Here is a 19,723-nt window from a genome sequence, read left to right as displayed (position 1 = left end):
TTTTTTTTTTGGCCAAAAGCACTTTTGGCCAAAAATTGAGGTGTTTGGCCAAGCTTTTGGAAGGAAAAAAAGTGCTTTTGAGGAGAAGCAGAAGCAGTTTTGGAGAAGCAGAAAAAAGTAGCTTCTCTCCAAAAGCACTTTTTTGAGAAACACTTTTGAGAAAAATACACTTAGAAGCAGTTTTTTAAAGCTTGGCCAAACACTAATTGTTGCTCGCTAATTAGCCAAACACAAACTGCTTCTCACCAAAAGTACTTTTAAAAAAAGCACTTCTCAAAATAAGCTGATTTTTGCAACTTGGCCAAACGGGCTATCAATCCCAAGAACCCTGCCACTGCTATACTTGGGACTTTTGTTTCATCTATCTCTGTACTTTCTTTGTTTGCTTGTAGCATAACTTCAGGAGTTCCAAGTATTCTCAGGGAAAGCTGGTCAGGGAAGGAGGAGGAAGGGGACTCCTAATTTAGTTCTCCCTCCCCCCTCTTCACATTCTTTTTCTGTTGTTGTTGTTGTTTTGGAAGGGGGGGGGGGGGTTACAGGGTGAGCAGAGATCTTGTGGGGGATTAAGTCACAGGGTACTTTCTCCTACAACAACAATTATGCTTCAATCCTAAAGATGTTAGGTCAATGAAACCTCACTGATCATGTTCCTCCTCTAAACTCCTCTGAGGCCAAAATTATACAGCATTAAAAAATGAAATATACTGTATGTCCTCTATATTTTCAACAAACATAAGAATCTCTAATCTTCTCCTGTTAATTAGAGAAAGAAAAGCAAACAATTTCTTTTTAACTATTATCTCACATAAAGTGTTTAGAATCAGAGACAGGAATAATCAACTCAGAGACATATGTATAGTTCAAGGTATTAATTAGACTCATAGAGTCATCGTAGACAAAATCTTAGGGAAAAGCTTCTGATGTATGGACCAAACAGCCTACTCACAACACAACAAGAACTTCGCATATAGGTACAAGATGGCATAACTTGAGTCATATGTAACTTTAAAAGCTAAAAGTTCTAGGTTCTAGTTAAAACTGTTCCAAAAAAATATCCTTGGCTAAACTTTCTCACTGATCCAAATGAGTAAGAGCTACTGGTTTGATTTACTTGAACAAAGACAAAATTCAGGCTTCACTTTAACTCCTGCAAGTTCGCAATTTTTTTTTTTTACTTCCTCTAACTCAACTAAATGATAAACATTTCTAGGCACCTCGCTGAATTTCGTGATTGGATTTTAGACCAGTCCTAATTAGAACAAACCACAAACTCTTGCAAACAGCAGTGCACTTATCAAGTGTGTCTAGAAGTTCAAGTTTACCACATAAAGTTTCATACTTCCAAACTAAAAGTCTTCTATACTCGACACTACTTGCCCATATTCTTCTCAATCAGTGAAACTAACTTGTCTACACTAGGCCACAAAATTCCATTGCCCACATAAATTAGCTATAGGAACTTCATCGTAGCCAAAAAACTAAACAATCAAATAACATTTTAGCCAAACCACAATATCATAAAATGATTAGCAAAACTCCAATACACCAATATAATCAGAAAGGACGATATACAAACCATCAAATTCCTCTTCATCCGCTAACGGAAAATCCAACCAAGTCTCTGGATGATGAGCTATATTCGTAGCAAAGGCTAAAACTTCCTCCGTCACACCTACAGCATCACCTTCGCTTTCCTCCACTTCATCATCCGAATTCTCAAAAAAACCAGCTCCTTCTCCAACATATTCCGCCTCTTCGTCCTCGGATCCAACAATTGATCCAGATTCTTCAATCCGGTTCCCATTCGAATCGAATAAATCCGAATTTCGAGGCGGTAAAGGCGGAAGTGGTGGAGGAGCGAGAAATGAAGCGACGCCCCATAGTTGGCGCGTTAGGGTTTCTGTGAATTCAGATAAATCTTCCTTAACGCCGTGGTTATGATTATCATTATCATCATTGGAATTGTGATCGTTATTATAATTATTGGATCGATCTTCCAAATCGATTTCTTCGTAGATGGAGGAGTCTTCTTCGTCAACGGCGTGAGAAGTAGTGGATGAGTTGGCAGCACGTATTACGACGTCGTTTTGATAATTGTGTTTGAATTCTTCTTCATCTTCGTCGTCGTCGTCGAGACGGAGAGTGTTGGCTATGGAACGAGCCAACCATGACATGGCTACGCTTTTATGCTGTATAATATGATTGGATCGAGGAAGAAGAAAGAATAAAGGAAAAGAGATTGTTTGAATTTTGAAAAAGTTTTTGCAGTAGGTGATGAGGATGCTTGATTTGCTGTTTTTCTTTTTCTTTCTTTTTCTTTTCTCTTTTAAAAACAATTTGGTATTTAGGTGACGTGGATTTGGGGCCCATATCTAGTCAATGCAAGGACCTATAATATGAGCTTATCTGGTAGGTGACTTGTAATGGTACTATGGGTCGTTCGGTTATGACGATTGGGGCATGGACTGATGGACCTCACCCACTGTTCAAAAGTTTGCTCGGGAAAATGACACCGTACAACTGCTCAAAATAATAGGGCAAATACCTTACTACTCCCCAAAATCATAAAAATTGCACTGGGCGCCTTATTTGGTCACCCCATTTAACTTATACTTATTTTTTTTAAAAGTTTTAAGTTGTACCCAGTTTTTAAACAACTTCAGCCCATTTCTCCTCCTCCTTCTCCTCCTTTGTTTTCTTCTTCTTCTTCTATTAACAACTGAAAGGCACTATGATTAATTCTCTAATATTGCCACCATTCCATATGTTTGACCAATTATTGTACCTGTTCCTCCTCCTGATTCATAACTGGCTTATCGCATTAAGTCAGCATTTGTGGCATCGAGTTCTTTTTAGAGGCGAATAACTTGCTTTTGAAGAACTGAAATTGCTCCAACACAGCCATAGACTGGATCTTTTAAGCGCGCCTCGGCTTCATAAGCGAGAGAATTGACAGCATCTTCTCTCTGATGTGGTTGGATTTCATTCAGGAGCTTACTTACGTTACTGGCACCAAATACTTTGTGTACGATTGTGAACTTTATTGGCTCCTCTAGAGGGAAATAAGGAGCAAAAATGCAACTTGGCAAGCATTTTCTTCTCAAGCATTTGCAGGTAGCGCATGGAGGGTTGGAGTAACTGCCGGAAGAAGACATCTTGCTTACAAAAAGAACACTTATGCACGACAAAAAAACTCCAGCTTAAAATTTTTACAAACGAACTAAATAACTTCAGCATCTTCTGCTCAAGCTTTTGAAAAAGCTTATCCAGGACAAAAAAAACTTCAGCATATTTAGTGCTGAAATTTTTACAAATGAACTAAATAACTTCAGCATCTTCTGCTGAAGTTTTTGAAATAGCTTATCCAGGACAAAAAAACTTCAGCTATTTTAGTGCTGAAGTTTTTACAAATGAACTAAATAACTTCAGCATCTTATCCAAGACAAAAAAACTTCAGCACTGCCATTGCTACTTCAGGCTCGTCTACTAGAATGCTGAAGTTTTGCGTGATTGTCTTTGCTACTTCAGCCCCGTATGCTGAAGTTACGCGAAAAAGTGGGTACGCTTGCAATTTTTTTTGCAAAACGGGCATAAGTTAAAACGTGACCCAAAAAATGGGTATAGATACAAATACCCCCCCTAAATCTGACACGGATCATTATAGCCTGTTTGGCCAAGCTTTTTTTGGGCAAAAAGTGCTACTTTTGGCCAAAAATTGAGGTGTTTGGCCAAGCTTTTGGAAGAAAAAAAAAGTATTTTTGAGGAGAAGCAGAAACAGTTTTGGAGAATCAGAAAAAAGTAGCTTCTCTCCAAAAGCACTTTTGAGAAAAATACACTTAGAAGCAATTTTCAAAATCTTGGCCAAACACTAATTACAACTCAAAAGTGTTTTTCAAATTAATTAGCCAAACACAAACTACTTCTCACCAAAAACACTTTTTTAAAAAGTACTTTTGAGAAAAATACTTCTCAAAATAAGCTGATTCTAGAAGCTTGGCCAAACGGGCTGTTAGTTACAGCCTTAAACTATTCGTGGTCTTAATTAACCCCCTCAACTTGGCCTTTTGAGAGCCATTACCCACCTGGACGCTGATGTGGCAAAGAGTGTGGGTGCACTCACCTGCCATGTGGATTTTTTTTGTATATATGTTTTTTTAAAAAATAAAATAGTATATTTTAACCTTTCTAATTATATTACTTTTTTAGATAATTTTTTTGAAATACAATTTATAATAAAAGCTTTATATAAAATAAAATAGTATATTTTAACCTTTCTAATTATATAATTTTTATATAGCTCTAAATTATGGTGCTCTAAAAATATATATTTTTTCACAGATTTTACCTGAAAAAAGTAAAAATACACAGTTGAAATAAATATTCAGTGCATCAAAAGAAGAAAAAAAATGATTGTACAATTGCAAGAAACAACTTACTCTATGGATACACTCTTTTCAGGTAAAAATTATAGCCAAAATTAATAATTTCAAACTATGTATTTTTATAACTTTTTAGATGCCTTGACTATTTATTTCAATTATATAAATTTTTATTTTCAGGTCAAATTCAAAAAAAAGATTAACTAAAATTTTATTATTTTTAGCCAAATAAAAAAATTTAGCATACATAATGTAGTTCTATCCGAATTTTATTATAAATTGTATTCGAAAAAAATTATCTAAAAAAGTAACATACTTCAAAAGGTAAAAATATATTTTATATTTCAAGAAAATGCCACATATGCAAAATAATCCACGTGGCAGGCGAGTGCACCCACAAGTAATAGTAATATATATATATATATATATATATATATATTATATATATATATGATATATATATATATAATATATATATATATATATATAATATATATATTATATAATATATATATTACTCAAGTTGCTTTTTCTTTTTCTTTAATCCACTGTTTATCTAAGCTAACGTTTTAATATAGATTCAGTTTGAAACTTGATGGTAGGCTAGAAACCCGTATTTTTGCTGTAGTATTGCACTCTAATTACTGCATTTTACGTGTGTTTGAACTTAAGTGATAGTGAATTACACTTATTATGTGTTTTATGCCTTGCGGGAAACGATTCCGAGCTATTAAGGTAATTTGGAGCTAAATCGAACAAGTTGGAGCTTTGAAATCTGAGTATAAGCCCAAGAAATTAAGCCGGGATCATGTTCGGGGGTCGAGGACGAAGTCCGGATGTCAAAAAGTGGACGAAAAAATTTCCTCTGAGAAAATAGCACTGCCTCGTCGCATGGGACGCCGCATGGCGCGGCGCGGCTGTGCAAATGGTGTTGTTTGTCAGAATGCGAGCTCTCTGAATTTCCCACAAGCGCGTCGCATGGCGCAGCGCGGGGCGCGGCGCACACATACAAAATTGTTAGAGTGACTTCCTATTTCGGCTAGGAAAGGGTAGTTTCATCCGGGCTTGTTCTACACGTATACCAAAAATACGATTTTGAGGGGACTTTTAACCTACGAAAGATTGGAGAACCAACAAGGCAAGAAGACTCAAGAATTCATCAAGATTTCAAACAACAATAGGTGCAATATGGGAGTTTGTATCGAATCATTAGTATTGTTTTTTTCTTTGTTTTTAAATCTTATTGAGATGTCTTACTCCATTGCTATGGAGTAATTTCCATTAGGGTACTGACATATACAATGTTTTGATAACTTGATTAGGTATTCGATTCTTGATAATTATTGAAATTAATTGATGGGGTTCTAATGCGTATTGTGAAGTTATATATTATTTTTTTTAATCGAAAGAGGAGCTTTATATTGAATTTATTTACACCTTATGCTCTAGTTTAAATTCATGATTCAAATAGGTAATCGAAAGAGCCTCTTGAATTGTTAATCGAACTAGAAAATAGGAAAATATTCGTGAGAAGTTACCATTTAGATCATAACCATCATTTTATTGTTGTAATTGTTTACCGTGCTTCAATTGGAATAATTACTGAATTTAACGTTTAATCGAAAAAGGAACATTAACTTCAAGTGTAATCTGATTATCGATTGAATTTGTGAGAATCAACCGTATTATAGAGTGAATTAACTCAATAATTGGATTTCGAGCCAATTATCTTGCACCTATCTAGTCAATTACCCTTATTTCTCTCATTGATATTTTTTCGTTGCTCATCTGCTGTCTTTTGTGATCAGTTGTTAATTGCTTAATATTTAGTAGTTAATCGTAGTAATAGTCATCGAATCAAGTGTGAATTCTCCTGGATAGTAATCAACTGAAGATTATTCGAACACTGTTTAAATTCAATCCCTGTAGAGACGATAATTTAACTATAATATCATTGGCTAGCGAGCATTAATTTTGTGTTGTATTTTGCGCTCATCAAACTTAAAAAAAGTTTTTGAAATTATATTAAAAAATATTTTTTGGAAGATGAAATCGTGTTTTAATATACATTTTACTTGAAACAAAAGTTAAAGTTTTGTGAGTTGTAAAAAATTCTTCATCCAATATTCAAAAACTGATCAATTATATGAACAAACATTGTTTTGAAATTCTTTTTATAAAAAATTAAGAAAAAGTTATGTCCAACCGGGAGCTAAATTTCTTTTTGGGGTAAAGTCCAATTATAAGACAAATTCAACAAACGTTTGAAAAAAATGGGAATATTACTATAGACAACAAATTTGTGTCAAGAAAAATAATCGAGACCGAAAATATTTCAATAATTGCAGTATTTGATTTCAAATAATATGAGTGTATAATTTCTATGAATCCTCTGATTCTTCTTTCAATAGTAAATAAATTCAAGGGCCTTTGAGCTTGATCTTGAATATATATTTTTTGCCATGAACAATGATCTTGAATTCAACTAGCACGAACTTTGATTTGAACTCGTACTCTTTGAATCTTGATTTGTTCTTTGTTCTTGAGCTTGAACTTGATTTCTTGAACTTGAACTTGATCGCTTGAAGCTTGAAACTTGTGGAGGAATTTGCAACGTTTGATCCACGAGCTCTTTCTTGCTTCTTGTTATAACTTCTGGTACGCTTATTTATAGTTGTGGGAGGAAGTTATGATAAAAACAAACTCTTTCCGACCAATCAAATTGAAGTGTGACAAGGCCGCATTTGATTGGCCAGAACATGTCACCTGCACATGTGGCACAGTTTCACTGGCCTTTTAATTTGACTTGGCATGCCTTATCATTTTGACACGTAGCATGATCCCACTGGCTCTTCTGTATGACTTGGTGTGCCACGTCATTTGACACATGGCATCAAACTGGGCCTCTAGGAAATGACATCTTGGGCTTAATAAAGTGGGCTCATCATTTTAGCCTAGTTAAATGGGCTAGCCCAATAGATTATGACTTATTTATTTAAGGGATTTTTACATTCCTATGCCATATAGTAAACTATATTACCCTCCATGCTTAACTTTTAATATAATTACCCTTTATATACCTAATTACCATTTATGTATATTTTAGGGGTTTTAATGGTATTAATTAGTCTCCTAATTTAACTCTACCGTATATTCCCACTCCCCCCAAGTTTCTCTCTCCAAATACCACCCCCTCACTCACGTATCAAACCACACCCCACCATTTCCTCTTCAATCACCCACTATTTCCTCTTCTAAAACCAGCGAGAATCTGTAACCCCTCCATTAACGCCTATTCTCAAGTTCTTTCTTCTAAAATCAGTCAAAATTTCTACTGTTCTTCAAAGTTTATTCACCCATTAACGATCAACTTCAAAGATTTTCAATGAAGAAGAACAGAGCTTCAAAGAACAGCCCTAAAAAAATTAAAGAAGCAGATGTTCCTTCTTTCGATTTGGGTGTTTTATCACCACATTCACCGAAGAAGCATAAAAAATCTGCTCATGCAAATGAAGAGAAGAAGCATAGGCTTTCCCCTGGTCAAGGTAGGGCAGAAGCTAGAACTAAAAAAAAAATATGATTTTGATGCTGGAAGGCAAATCAATTCAGCGAAAACGAAAGGCAAAGAGATAGATTTTGATGATGATTTTGTAGAAGATGAACCTGTCATTAAACCTGCAAAGACAGTTAAAGTGTTCAACAACATCCATTGGTGAAGGTAAGAATTCAGTAATTTCAACAATAGTTTTTTTATTTGTTTTAATTCTTAAAAGGCTCCATAATTTATGTTTTTTGTTGTTTGTAGATTATTTGTCTACATTGTGAAGATTAGTTGTAGTTTTCTGAATCTGTTTAAACTTGTAGATATATTGTAAAAAATTTTTAGTTATATTATTTTTATTCTTAACTGTATTATGTAGTTGTAGATATATTGTAGATATATTATATGGCAAATGTAGATATGTTATTTTTTAGATTGGAGCAGTGTATTAATAAGAGATTATTTATTTTTTGTGTAGAATTGACATTTTTTTGCACCCCATAATGTTGATTATGGGGTCCTTAGGTTTCAGACATTATCCAACCCTTTGTGAAAGTGAGGTGACTGGCAGATTAGCAAGGAAAAAAGGTGCATCAGTTGTGAACGAGAAAACACAAGTCTGGAGGAAGAAGAATTAGTTGCAATTTTTTGTATGGAACATGTAGTTAAATTGTTTAGTTGCAGCTAGTTTTGTAGAAAGATAGTATGCAAGTTTATGAACAAGATTGTTGAAGTTTAATTGTAGCAGATTTGTGCTACAATTATTTTACCCTTTGTTTTTTTTATATTATCCAGTATACTAGTTCGAACAATGGGGAAACTTCTGTTATTTTTATATTCACTTGTTGAAAGTAAACAGTACTTGATCTAATTATTGTTACTGGTTAACTCCTTTTCAACTTAATTATTATGTAGTTACTCTGTCAATTCCATATTATGTAGTTATTTTTGTAGTTTTTTTGTAGATAAATTGTAAGGATCATTAACAACTATCGATGAGTGCTAGAGATAATAAAATAATTGTGTATTATATATATAGAAATCATTCACAAACCAATCAAGCTATGAAAGTATTAACTCAATACAGAATACTAATTAAACAAAACAATTTCAAACTAACTACATTAAGAGTTGAAGGTGCCTCAACTATTACACATCAAATATAATGTGGCATGCCGGGATAAACAATAGATGTTGCCTTCAAGATACTCTCATTCCGATCCGAAACAACACACATATTTGGTTTTTCACCATATGCATGTTTGAATTGCTCAAAAAACCACTTTCATGATGCGTCATTTTCTGAATCAACAACAACATATGCTAGTTGCCTTGAAGTGCCATGTACAATTTTCACCAATACATACCAGCCAGTAGCTACAAAATAAAAATAATTTAAACACTGGTATAAAAAATGTAGATTAAAAAAAAATTATTGTAGCATAAAAGATCATATTCAACAATTCATATACAAAACAACTACAAACTATCTACAATTTTGTTAAACAATATCACAAGAAAAACTGAAGAAGTAAAAATTTACAAATAAACTACAAAATAAAAAAAAAGATTTTTGACCATTGATATGTTCCTACCTTCTAGCACTAGATCTTTTCACCCTAAATTGGAACTTGTTCATGACAGAATAGTGCTTCATTGCAATTGCAATTGCAATTGTTTGCTTGTCTTGGTATACTTAGCCTACTTCAATAACTGTCACGACCCCAGTTCGCCCTCCGTGAACATGTCGTGACGGCACCCAGTCCCTACGACTAGGTAAGCCTAACAATGCGGGAGATAAACTATAATTGCGGAAGAAAGTAAATAAAACTGAACTAGTAAAATAAAACGGTGTTTAAGGTGCCGCTCGGCACATACCACAACAATTCTCGAAGCTAACAAAATTCCCCAAAACCTGGAAACTCACAAATCACAAGCTAAGGGATACATAAGAGGCTCTGACTCAAGAATGTCTATACAAAGGAGAAATACTGAAGGAGCTATACTTATTATAGAAAGCTGGAAAGGGACTCCTCGGTCTGCGGACGTAGCATATATACCTCGAAGTCTCTACCGATACGCCTCCTTCCAAGGCTGACAGAACTAAGTGAGAGTACCTGTATCTGCACAACAAAAATGTGCAGAATAGTAGCATGAGCACACCACGGCGGTGCCCAGTAAGTATCAAGACTAACCTCGGTGGAGTAGTGACAAGGAACAGTCAAGGCACCTACCGGTCAAATAAACAGTATAATCATAGGAATAATGGAACCGATATATAAATATGTAAATACTGCATGAATGACCAAAAATGCTACAACTCACAATAAGGGAAAAGGACAACAAGTAACAACGAGAATATAATAAATGATGATACAAAAATGACGGCAGAATCACAATCCAAATCCTAAGGTCACAACACAGCAAGGGGAAAAACAAGTCAATAACTCATATCCTACAATGATGTTCACATAAGGTCTTATTCAACTCTTTCCACAATTTTTACCAAGTCTCGGACAAACCACAACTCACGAAGACCCGGCATCTGAAACCTAACACTTGGCATCTTGTGCCCTATCAATTTCATGGTCATGCTGACAACTAACTGGCTAACTAGGGCCACTCTCACATATATAATGGATAAACGAGGGCGTATCTCCACCCTTAGCAAAATCGGAAGGAATTCACCTCTAATGGAGTGTCCAACTACGTGTATGCTTGTGCAAGTATTTTTAACAAGAATTCTACCAACTAGAAAACATGAAAAGAAGAACGGACCGCACGTACGAATGTTTCCTCACAACTTCCAAGCGGTAACGCTCATACAGGTAAGCAACCCACAATCACAATATAAAATAAATAGGAATGCCTCCACAGGCCGTCACAATTCTTTACAATCAACCCCTGACGTAGCCCACCTTATTACGCCACGTGTGCAATTAATAATATAATAAGCACCGCCTTATTTCGCCACACGTGCATCATAATGTTCCCACCTTATTCCGCCACATGCGCAACCCACATATAAGCATATAACATATCTCGCCTTATTACGCCGCATGTGCAAAACATCAATAGCAAAAATAGCACAGCAAAGACCTCGTACAACCCTTCAACAACAACCGCACGGCAGAGACCTCGTGCATCACAGTATCAACAATCGCACGGTAGAAACCTCGTGCATCACAGTATCAACAACCGCACGGCAGAAACCTCGTGCATCACAGTCTCAAGTACCACACAACAAATGACAATATATACAGGAACAAAGCAAGAGAATCAACTCAGGTATTTCCGTTCACCAAAAGACGGTACAACTAACTCATAAGGAATAACCGTAACAGACAAATACTAAGCGCAATAAGAACAACTCAACAAGGGAGAAATAATACGAAATAACGATTCCATAACACTCAGTTCAACAACAAGGAAGTTAACATGAATCAAATAATTACAATTAAGGAAGTATCAACTAAACATAGGATATCTAACTTCTTTCCAATTAAGACCAATTAATTACACGAGAGATAGAAATAATGCTTTCCAGATAAAGACAAGCAGTTAGGAATGATAATGTGACTACAGAAGGGTAAATATCTACAGTTAAACAAGTAAAAGTCAATTAGGCAACAAGAATAACCAAAAAGGGCAGATAAATTCCAAGTAAGTCATGTAGAGGTGAAACTAATAACAGGGAACTCAATCGTATCAAGAACAACTTCATATTCGGTGATTACAAGGATCTAAGAGCCTAAAAGGGGCAATTTTCCACAAATAAATCCGAGCACGCAATCGTCACCTCGCGTACAAGGAATACAATCAACAAAGAAGACTCAAATCCTAAGGGGAAGTCCCCCCCACAAGGTTAGGCAAGATACTTACCTCGAACCGGCTAAAATCAACTAGCAACCACGTTCTTGCCACGAGTACTCGACTCCAAATGGCCAAATCTACTCAATTAAATCACACATTGTAAATAACATCTCAAGCAACTGATTCTACTATTTAATTCAAACTAAAGCGCGAAATTAGGCAAAATGATCAAAATGCCCCTCAGGCCAACGTCTCGGAATCGGATGAATTTAACATTTTCAGAACCCTCGTACTCTCACGAGTCTAACCATATAAAAATCTCTCAAATCGGAGGTCAAACACCCCCTCAAAACTCAATAATTTGGTCTATGAAGTTTTTACCCATTTTTCATTCAAAATCTGAAATTAAAGGATGAAATTAAGAGGAGATTAATAGAAATTGGTCTAAATCGAGTGAGAAGCACTTACCCAAGTCGCCCAGGTGAAAATCCCTTCGAAAATTGCCAAGAACCGAGCTCTAGAAGTCTAAAGGTGATAAAAATGGTGAAACCCTCGAATTTGGGATTTAATCTGTCTGCCCAGGTATTTGTGAATCGCGATCGCGGAAGAAGGGACGCGATCGCGTAGAGGAGATTCAAGGATGCCCAGAAATACGCATCGCGTTCGCGTGAAATGGGATGCGAACGCGAAGAACAGTGGGGTGGTGGCCTTCGCGATCGCGGAGTTCGAAATGCGAACGCGACGAAGCAACAAGCAGAGCTTCGCGAACGCGTGGATACGAATGCGAACGCGAAGAAGGATTTCGAGGTGGTCTTCCACAATGCATCGCGATCGGGGGACAATCTTCGCGATCGCGTAGAAGGATATTAGAAGCAGCAACAACAACAGTTCAAAATAGGAGAAAAATGGTCCGTAGCCCATCCGAAGCACACCCGAGGCTCCCGGGACCCCGTCTAATCACACACACAAGTCATATAACCTAACACGGACTCGCTCGAAGTTTCAAATCACATAAAACAACATCGAAACGACGGATCAAACCAAAAATCAAGCTTATGAACTTCCAAATCTTCAAATATCGAATCTCATGCCGAAACCTATCAATTCAACTCGGAATGACGCCAAATTTTGCAGACAAGTCCAAAATAACATAACGGAGCTGCTCCAACTCTCGGAATCACATTCCGACCCCGATATCACAAAAGTCAACTGTGGGTCAAACTACTTCATTTTCCAACTTCAATTTTCGCCAAAATGCCTCAATTCACTCTACGGACCTCCAAATCTGAATCCGGATGCGCGCCTAAGTCCAAAATCACCATACAAAGCTGTTGGGATCATCCACGACCCATTCCGGATCGTTTACTCAAAAGTCCAATTCCGGTCAACTTTTCACCGTTCTAACTTCCAAAACTAGATTCCTTCTTCCAATTTGACTCTAAACCATCCGGAGACCGAATTTCACCATGCACGCAAGTCGATACTCATGTTCTGAAGCAGTTCCAAACCTTATGCCACTGAACGGAGCTTAATTTCCCAAAACGACCGGTCGGGTCGTTACAATAACACTTGGTGTACTTTCTGTTATTATTATACTTTCATATTCCACTATCGCCGGAGATGATGGCATATCAATTAACTTCAGTGTTCCAGATGAACCTGCAATAAAATAAAGCTAGATACTGTTATGAACTATTTTTTTGTAGATATTTTGTAGTTAATTTGTAGAAAAATTGAAATTCTGTATTTCATATTGAGCTACAAATGATATGTAGTTTTCTTGTAGAAATATTGCAGATAGAATGAATTCAATACTAATATATATATATATATATATATATATAGACTCTGACATGTAATTTTTTTTGTAGAAATATTGTAGATAAATTGTAGATCAGTAATATACAACCAAAATTCGATAGTAATGTAACAGAACAAACCTGCAACTGTGTTCGAATTGGTGATACTCAATTCCAAATTGAAATCACGTACTGTTATACATAGCGGATATGTTCCTAAGCTTTTGTTTCCTTTTCGTCTCCATGTATACACGAACACCCATATCGTTCCTAATTTCTATTGGAGGACAATGTTCGTTGACAATGTATTTGATTTCTATTATTTTTTCGGATGTATCTATCATTAGATGCTCTGCTATGTAGAATTCAATAGGCCATAACTCGCATCCTCGCCGACTACAATTCCATCGACCTGAAAGTCTCTATATCTCCCATAGCTATTCCAATTCCCATTCAGTTGAAGCATAATTGGGATTTTTGACATAATTGGCTTGTTACAGAAGAATTGTAGCTAATTTAGTCGCTTTTGATTTGTGAAATCAGAAAAACCAGTGAAACAGAGTATTGTCGTAAAAACAGAGTAGTGAATTTTGGAGAGAAACGAGCGAAATTTAATAGCGAGATTTACGTTTGATAAAATCTGGAAGAATCCTTAATATCACAACATTCGCGCGCCTATTAAAGGAATTGTACAGCTAACAGGATTCTGTTTTTAATGAGTTGTTTATATTTTGTAAAAAATCTGTTAGCAGGGCGGGTAACAAATTATGGACATTTTTCGTAATATAGTTTCCTATATGGTATAGGAACGAAAAATTCTCTTAATCCATATATATTAATTCAATTATATTAGCCCACAATATTTATTTGGACTAGTATATTTAAAATATAATCCAAGTTATTTATTGAATTTGAATCCAATAATTTTTACTGGCTTACAAATACCCCTACTTCAAGACTTGTTAACGTATATACTTGTCGTAATCGAAAACGGGTCATGAAGTATTAGCGGACTATCAAATTTGTCGCGGGCCAGATTAGAACGTAGAGTATCATCCATGCAATTTGTTATATGTTCATCCAGTTGAACAAAGTCATGACCATTTACCTTTGAATAGGGACAAAGACAAACTATAATTTTAATATAAATTTGTAACCTCAGTGACTACATTTCACTTTCAATTCACAATTCCAACAAAAATTGAGTTATTTTCGAGTTCCTATATTACCGCAAAAGTTAGACAAATCCTTCTTCGAAGACACATTGCAGTGGTCGAATCCCATATAGAAAACAATTGTAAAAGCCGCCTTATATACCTGATCCCACATCGACCAATGCGACCAATGTATTGTTCATAGCCTCTTTTGACAATCTATGAATAGCTGCAGGTTCTTTCTTTTTTGAACATCAATTTACGGTGTCCGCAAGTTGTTCGAATTTGCCTTTGACGCTTGGAAGAGTTGAAGGTAATTTTTTCTTCGTTTCTTTTCAATTTTCATCACCCATTTATAGCCAACACATCTTGTGGTATGAAATTGATATCGTACTGTAAAAAAGTTCAAATCACGGTCTGTTTAATTCTATAGAGGCTAGGCTTTTAGTTCTAGAACATATCCGTAATTTAGAATTAAAATCTTCGCGGATCACCCTAGGTGATTTTTCGAAGTTAGCCTTAATTTCCTTCATGCTGATATTTTCAGATTTGTCCGACTTCACCAAAAGTTTTATATCTTGATGTAAGAATCTCAGAATCGCAAACCGTTTGATTTATCAAAAATTAGAGTTCAAGATCTACAACATATCCAAAATCCAGAATTAAACACTTTTAGGATCATTCTAGGTGATTTTTTGAATTCGTCTCTACATTCTAATGCGCCAATAGTTTCAGATTACTGTGGCTTATCTTGATGTAGGAACCTCGCAAACCATTTGATTTATTAGAATCAAGGTTCAAGATCTACAACTTACCGGAAATTGGGAATTAAATACTTTCAGGATCATTCTAGATGATTTTTTGAAGTTGGCTCTACATTCTAATGCGCCAATATATAGTTTCAGATTATCAGGGCTTCGCCAACAGTTTTATATCTTAATGTAGGAACCTCAGAATTGCAAATAATTTGATTTATCAAAAACTAGAGTTTAAGATCTACAACATATCTGAAATTCAGAATTAAACACTTTCAGGATCATTCTAGATAATTTTTTGAAGCCGACTCAACATTCTAACACGCCAACAGTTTCAGATTATCGCGATTTCACTAAAACCTTTGTATCTCGATGTTGGAATGTCAGAATTGAAAACTGTTTTAATTGATAGAAAATAGACTGAGAGAGCTTCGTTCTCACCAACAATTACGGCCTGAATCATGCCAGATTATTCTAAGCAACACTTTGAACTCATTCTTCGAATCTAACACACCTTAGCATGTAACTATCTTTCTTGTACTTGTATTTTTTTTTGCCTTCCTTTTTGTTGTTGTAGGCAATGGAGATATCTTCGTCAATAAGGTTAGACGCACATAGAAGGAAAAATTCGTAGCAAAAAATAGAAGGACAAATCTTCAACACCATATGGGAGGACAAATCCATGACGGTATATGGAAGGACAAATCCATGACAGCATATATAGAAGGACAAATCCATGAAACCTTATAGAAGTATCAAATCCATGACAACATATAGAAGTATCAAATTCATGATAACAGATAGAAGGATCAAATCCATAAAGAGGCCAACTTAAGGTGCAAAGGGACTTAAACGTCCACCTTAAAATTGGAAAATTATAGTTCCGTTTAAGGACAAACCTACGAAGAGGTCAACTTAAGGTGCAAAGAGACTTCGATGTCCACCTTAAGATTGAAAAATTATAGTTCCTTGTAAGGACAAACCCGCGAAGAGGTCAACTTAAGGTGCAAAGGGACTTCAACGTCCACCTTAAGATTGAAAAATTATAGTTCCTTTTAAGGACAAACCCGCAAAGAGACCAACTTAAGGTGCAAAGGGACTAGCATGTCCACCTTAAGATTGGCAAATTAGAAAACTTCAACTTCAAGACTTGCAGACTTTGCAGATTTCAAGTTGAAGACCAACAACTTTGAAGATTTGACGAACTTGAAATTTGGTGGACTTTGATGCTTCAACTTGAAGACTCAGCGGACTTTGCGGATTTCAACTTGAAGACCAACAAATTTGAAGATTTGACCGACTTGAAAATTTGGTGGACTTTGGTGCTTCAACTTGAAGAGCGGTGGACTTTAAAACTTCAATTTGAAAAATTAGCAAACTTGAAAACTTCAGCTTTAAGACCTGTAGGGCTTAAATAATTCAACTTAAAAACCTGCGAATTTGTGGACTTAAAATTAAGGACCGACGGACATGAAGACTTGGAGGGATTGAATACTTCAACTTAAAGTTTGGCGGACTTGCAGACTTTAACCTGAAGGGCGGTGGACTTGCAAAACTTAACTTGAAGAGCGACATACTTGAAGATTTGGAGGGCTTATATAATTCAACTTGAAGACCGGCAAACTTGAGGACTTCAAATTGAAGATTTGGCCTTCTACTAGAAGTCTACATCCATCCATCGGAGATACCAATTTGCTATGGAGGCTTGCCCCCATTGAACCACCAATCCTTGATAAGGCACAAAGTTCATGTAAGCCCGAGTTTTAAGTTCCAATCAAGTGGATTATATTCCATCATTCTTTCTTCGAATAACGATTGGGGTAACATGTATATTTTAAACTCATGCGACTGAACTTAGAATGAAACTCTAAGCTCCTAAGTACCTCAGTGAAGAGGATCAAGGCATATCGTAGTTCAGAATGGGTGATTTTTTTTATATGTCCTAACGTTTGCCTAGGCCGCCTCTTTTTAGGTTTTCAACCTAGAGGACCCTTTTTTTTAGTGGTAAGCCGTAGACAGTTTAGACTCATGCGGGCCAGGAGTGACATTTAGTTTATGTTCTTGCGTTAAGGAGCGTTGCAACTTCAAGGATAATACTTATTTAAGAATTTGCCATTGATAGGGCCGATTCTCATGCCATCTGCATCAACCAGCTTGTAAGCCCCACTTGAATAAGCTTCTTGCACGACATATGGCCTATCTCATTTTGAAGTAAACTTCCATATAGGTTTATGGGAGGTAATAATGGGTCTTCGTATGGCAAGGACTTAATCTCCTATTTGAATGGATCTTGGGCGAACTCTTTTATTGAAGGCGCGAGACAATCGAGCTTGATAACATTCAAGACTCTGTTGAGATTCCAACCTCTTCTCATCAAGAGCCTCCAACTCTGCTAATCAAAGTCTACCATTTTCTTCATCAGTGATCCTTTCTTGAATAGCTAATCGTAATGAAGGTATTTGACGCTCGAGTAGCATAACAGCTTTGAATCCATAGACGAGTCAATAAGGGGTCGCTTGTGTTGGTGTGCAGTAAGTAGTTCTATATGCCCACAAAGCTATTTCCATACGATCATGCCAATCTCGTTTGGATTTGGAGACAACTTTCTTTAACAAGTTGCATTAGGTCTTGTTGAATGCTTCAGCTAGACCATTGGCGGCAGCATTGTATATAAAAAAGTTACATTGCTTGAGGCCAAAGAGATCACAAATCTTGTTCCTCAACCTATTGTCAAATGGCTTGCCATTATCTGTTATTATGTAACGAGGAATGCCAAAATAATAAATTATGTTTACTCGGATGAAACTTGCAATATTTTCCTTCTTTACTTCCTTAAGAGCAATAGCTTCAGCCCATTTTGAGAAGAAGTCAGTTGCAACCAAGATGTATAAGTGTCCACCAGAGGATTTTGGCGATGGTCCAACAATATCTAATCCCCAAGAGTCAAATAGCCATGATGCAACAGCCAGATGTAGCACTTCAGGAGGCTGATGAATAAAATTTGCGTGGAACTGGCAAGCCTTGCATCTTCTAGCGTAGTCCAAGCAATCTTTTACCATCGTTGGCCAATAATATCCCACCCTTTTTATATGTAAGTGGAGCTTTGTTCAGACTGATGTGATGCACATACCCCAAAATGTGTTTCTTGTAAAGTTTGGAGTGCTTCATCTTCCCCTAAGCATCGCAAGAGTACTCCCTCAAATGATCTTCTATATAGAGTATCTTTGTAGTAAAGGAAGCGAGGTGCACGGCAGCAAATTTCAGTCCTTCTCCTCGGATTTCCTAGGAGTATCCCGTAGCTCAAGTAATCGATAATGTGTTGTCTCAATTCTTCCTTCTCAGCTTCAGAAACAGCCACAAGATGCTCGAGTTCATTTTTTTCACTTTCACCCTCATTTGGCGGCGATACTACCCATTTTTGGCAGATAGTAACTTGCACTTGATCAGGCAGGGTTAACGATGAAACTAAGGCAGCTAAAACATCATCTTTCTTGTTTTCTTTCTTAGGCACATGTTGAATAGTCACATCACCAACCATCCCATCAATGGCTTAGCATAATTATAATAAGGGTGTAGTTCAGGTTTCTTGACCTCGTAGCTACCTAAAAGCTGGTTGACCACTAACTGGGAGTCACCAAAAACTTGCAATTGCAACTGCTTCATTTCGACACCATTTCAAGCCCAAGTATTAATGCTTGATACTCAGCAAAGTTGTTAGAGAAGAGTTATGTCAACGTAAAAGAGTAGGGCAAAACTTCACCTTGAGAAGTGATAAATACTACGCCAGCACCAGCTCCTCCGCGATGTGTAGCACCATCAAAATAAATCTTCCATGTAGGTTGAACTTCAATGACTATTGCATCCTCGTCTGGTAATTCGTCAGTTAGCTCCCAATCATTAGGTATAGGGTGATCTACCAAGAAGTCTACTAACGCTTGTCCTTTTATAGACTTTTGAGGGATGTACACAATTTCAAATTGTTGAAACTGGAGGTACCACCTTGCTAGTCGGTCACTAAGGATGGGTTTTGACATCGCAAACTTGATGGGATTTGCTCAAGAAATAAGACGAACTACATGAGCTTGAAAGTAGTGCTTCAACTTTTGGATTTAGAAGACTAATGCCAAACATAACTTTTTGATTGGCGAATAATTCAGCTCATTTGGTGTCGTTATCCTACTCAAGTAGTAAGGGGGGTTTTCTTTCTCTTCACTATTTTCTTAGGCCAACAACACTCTAACAGACCTTTCTTGTGCTGAAATATATAATATCAACGGCTTTC

At 36.3% G+C, this 19,723-nt stretch overlaps 2 protein-coding genes across 2 annotated transcripts in view; both read right to left on the bottom strand.

Moving 5' to 3' along the window:
* Positions 1-2,295, bottom strand: part of LOC109213408 — a 6,650-nt gene extending 4,355 nt beyond the window's left edge. Inside the window, exon 1 of the mRNA XM_019377202.1 lies at positions 1,577-2,295. Coding sequence (XP_019232747.1) covers positions 1,577-2,174 — 598 coding nt within the window. The 5' untranslated portion in view covers positions 2,175-2,295. The remainder of the gene's footprint in view (positions 1-1,576) is intronic.
* Positions 2,296-2,852: 557 nt separating this feature from the next.
* Positions 2,853-3,155, bottom strand: LOC109213401 (LOB domain-containing protein 25-like). Its single transcript, XM_019377195.1, has one exon. It carries the CDS (start codon positions 3,153-3,155, stop codon positions 2,853-2,855), a length of 303 nt encoding a protein of 100 aa, XP_019232740.1.
* Positions 3,156-19,723: the final 16,568 nt, after the last annotated feature.

Source organism: Nicotiana attenuata, unplaced genomic scaffold (genome assembly GCF_001879085.1).
Source record: "Nicotiana attenuata strain UT unplaced genomic scaffold, NIATTr2, whole genome shotgun sequence".
NCBI classification, from domain to species: domain Eukaryota; kingdom Viridiplantae; phylum Streptophyta; class Magnoliopsida; order Solanales; family Solanaceae; genus Nicotiana; species Nicotiana attenuata.
This window is presented reverse-complemented; position numbering and strand designations above follow the sequence as displayed.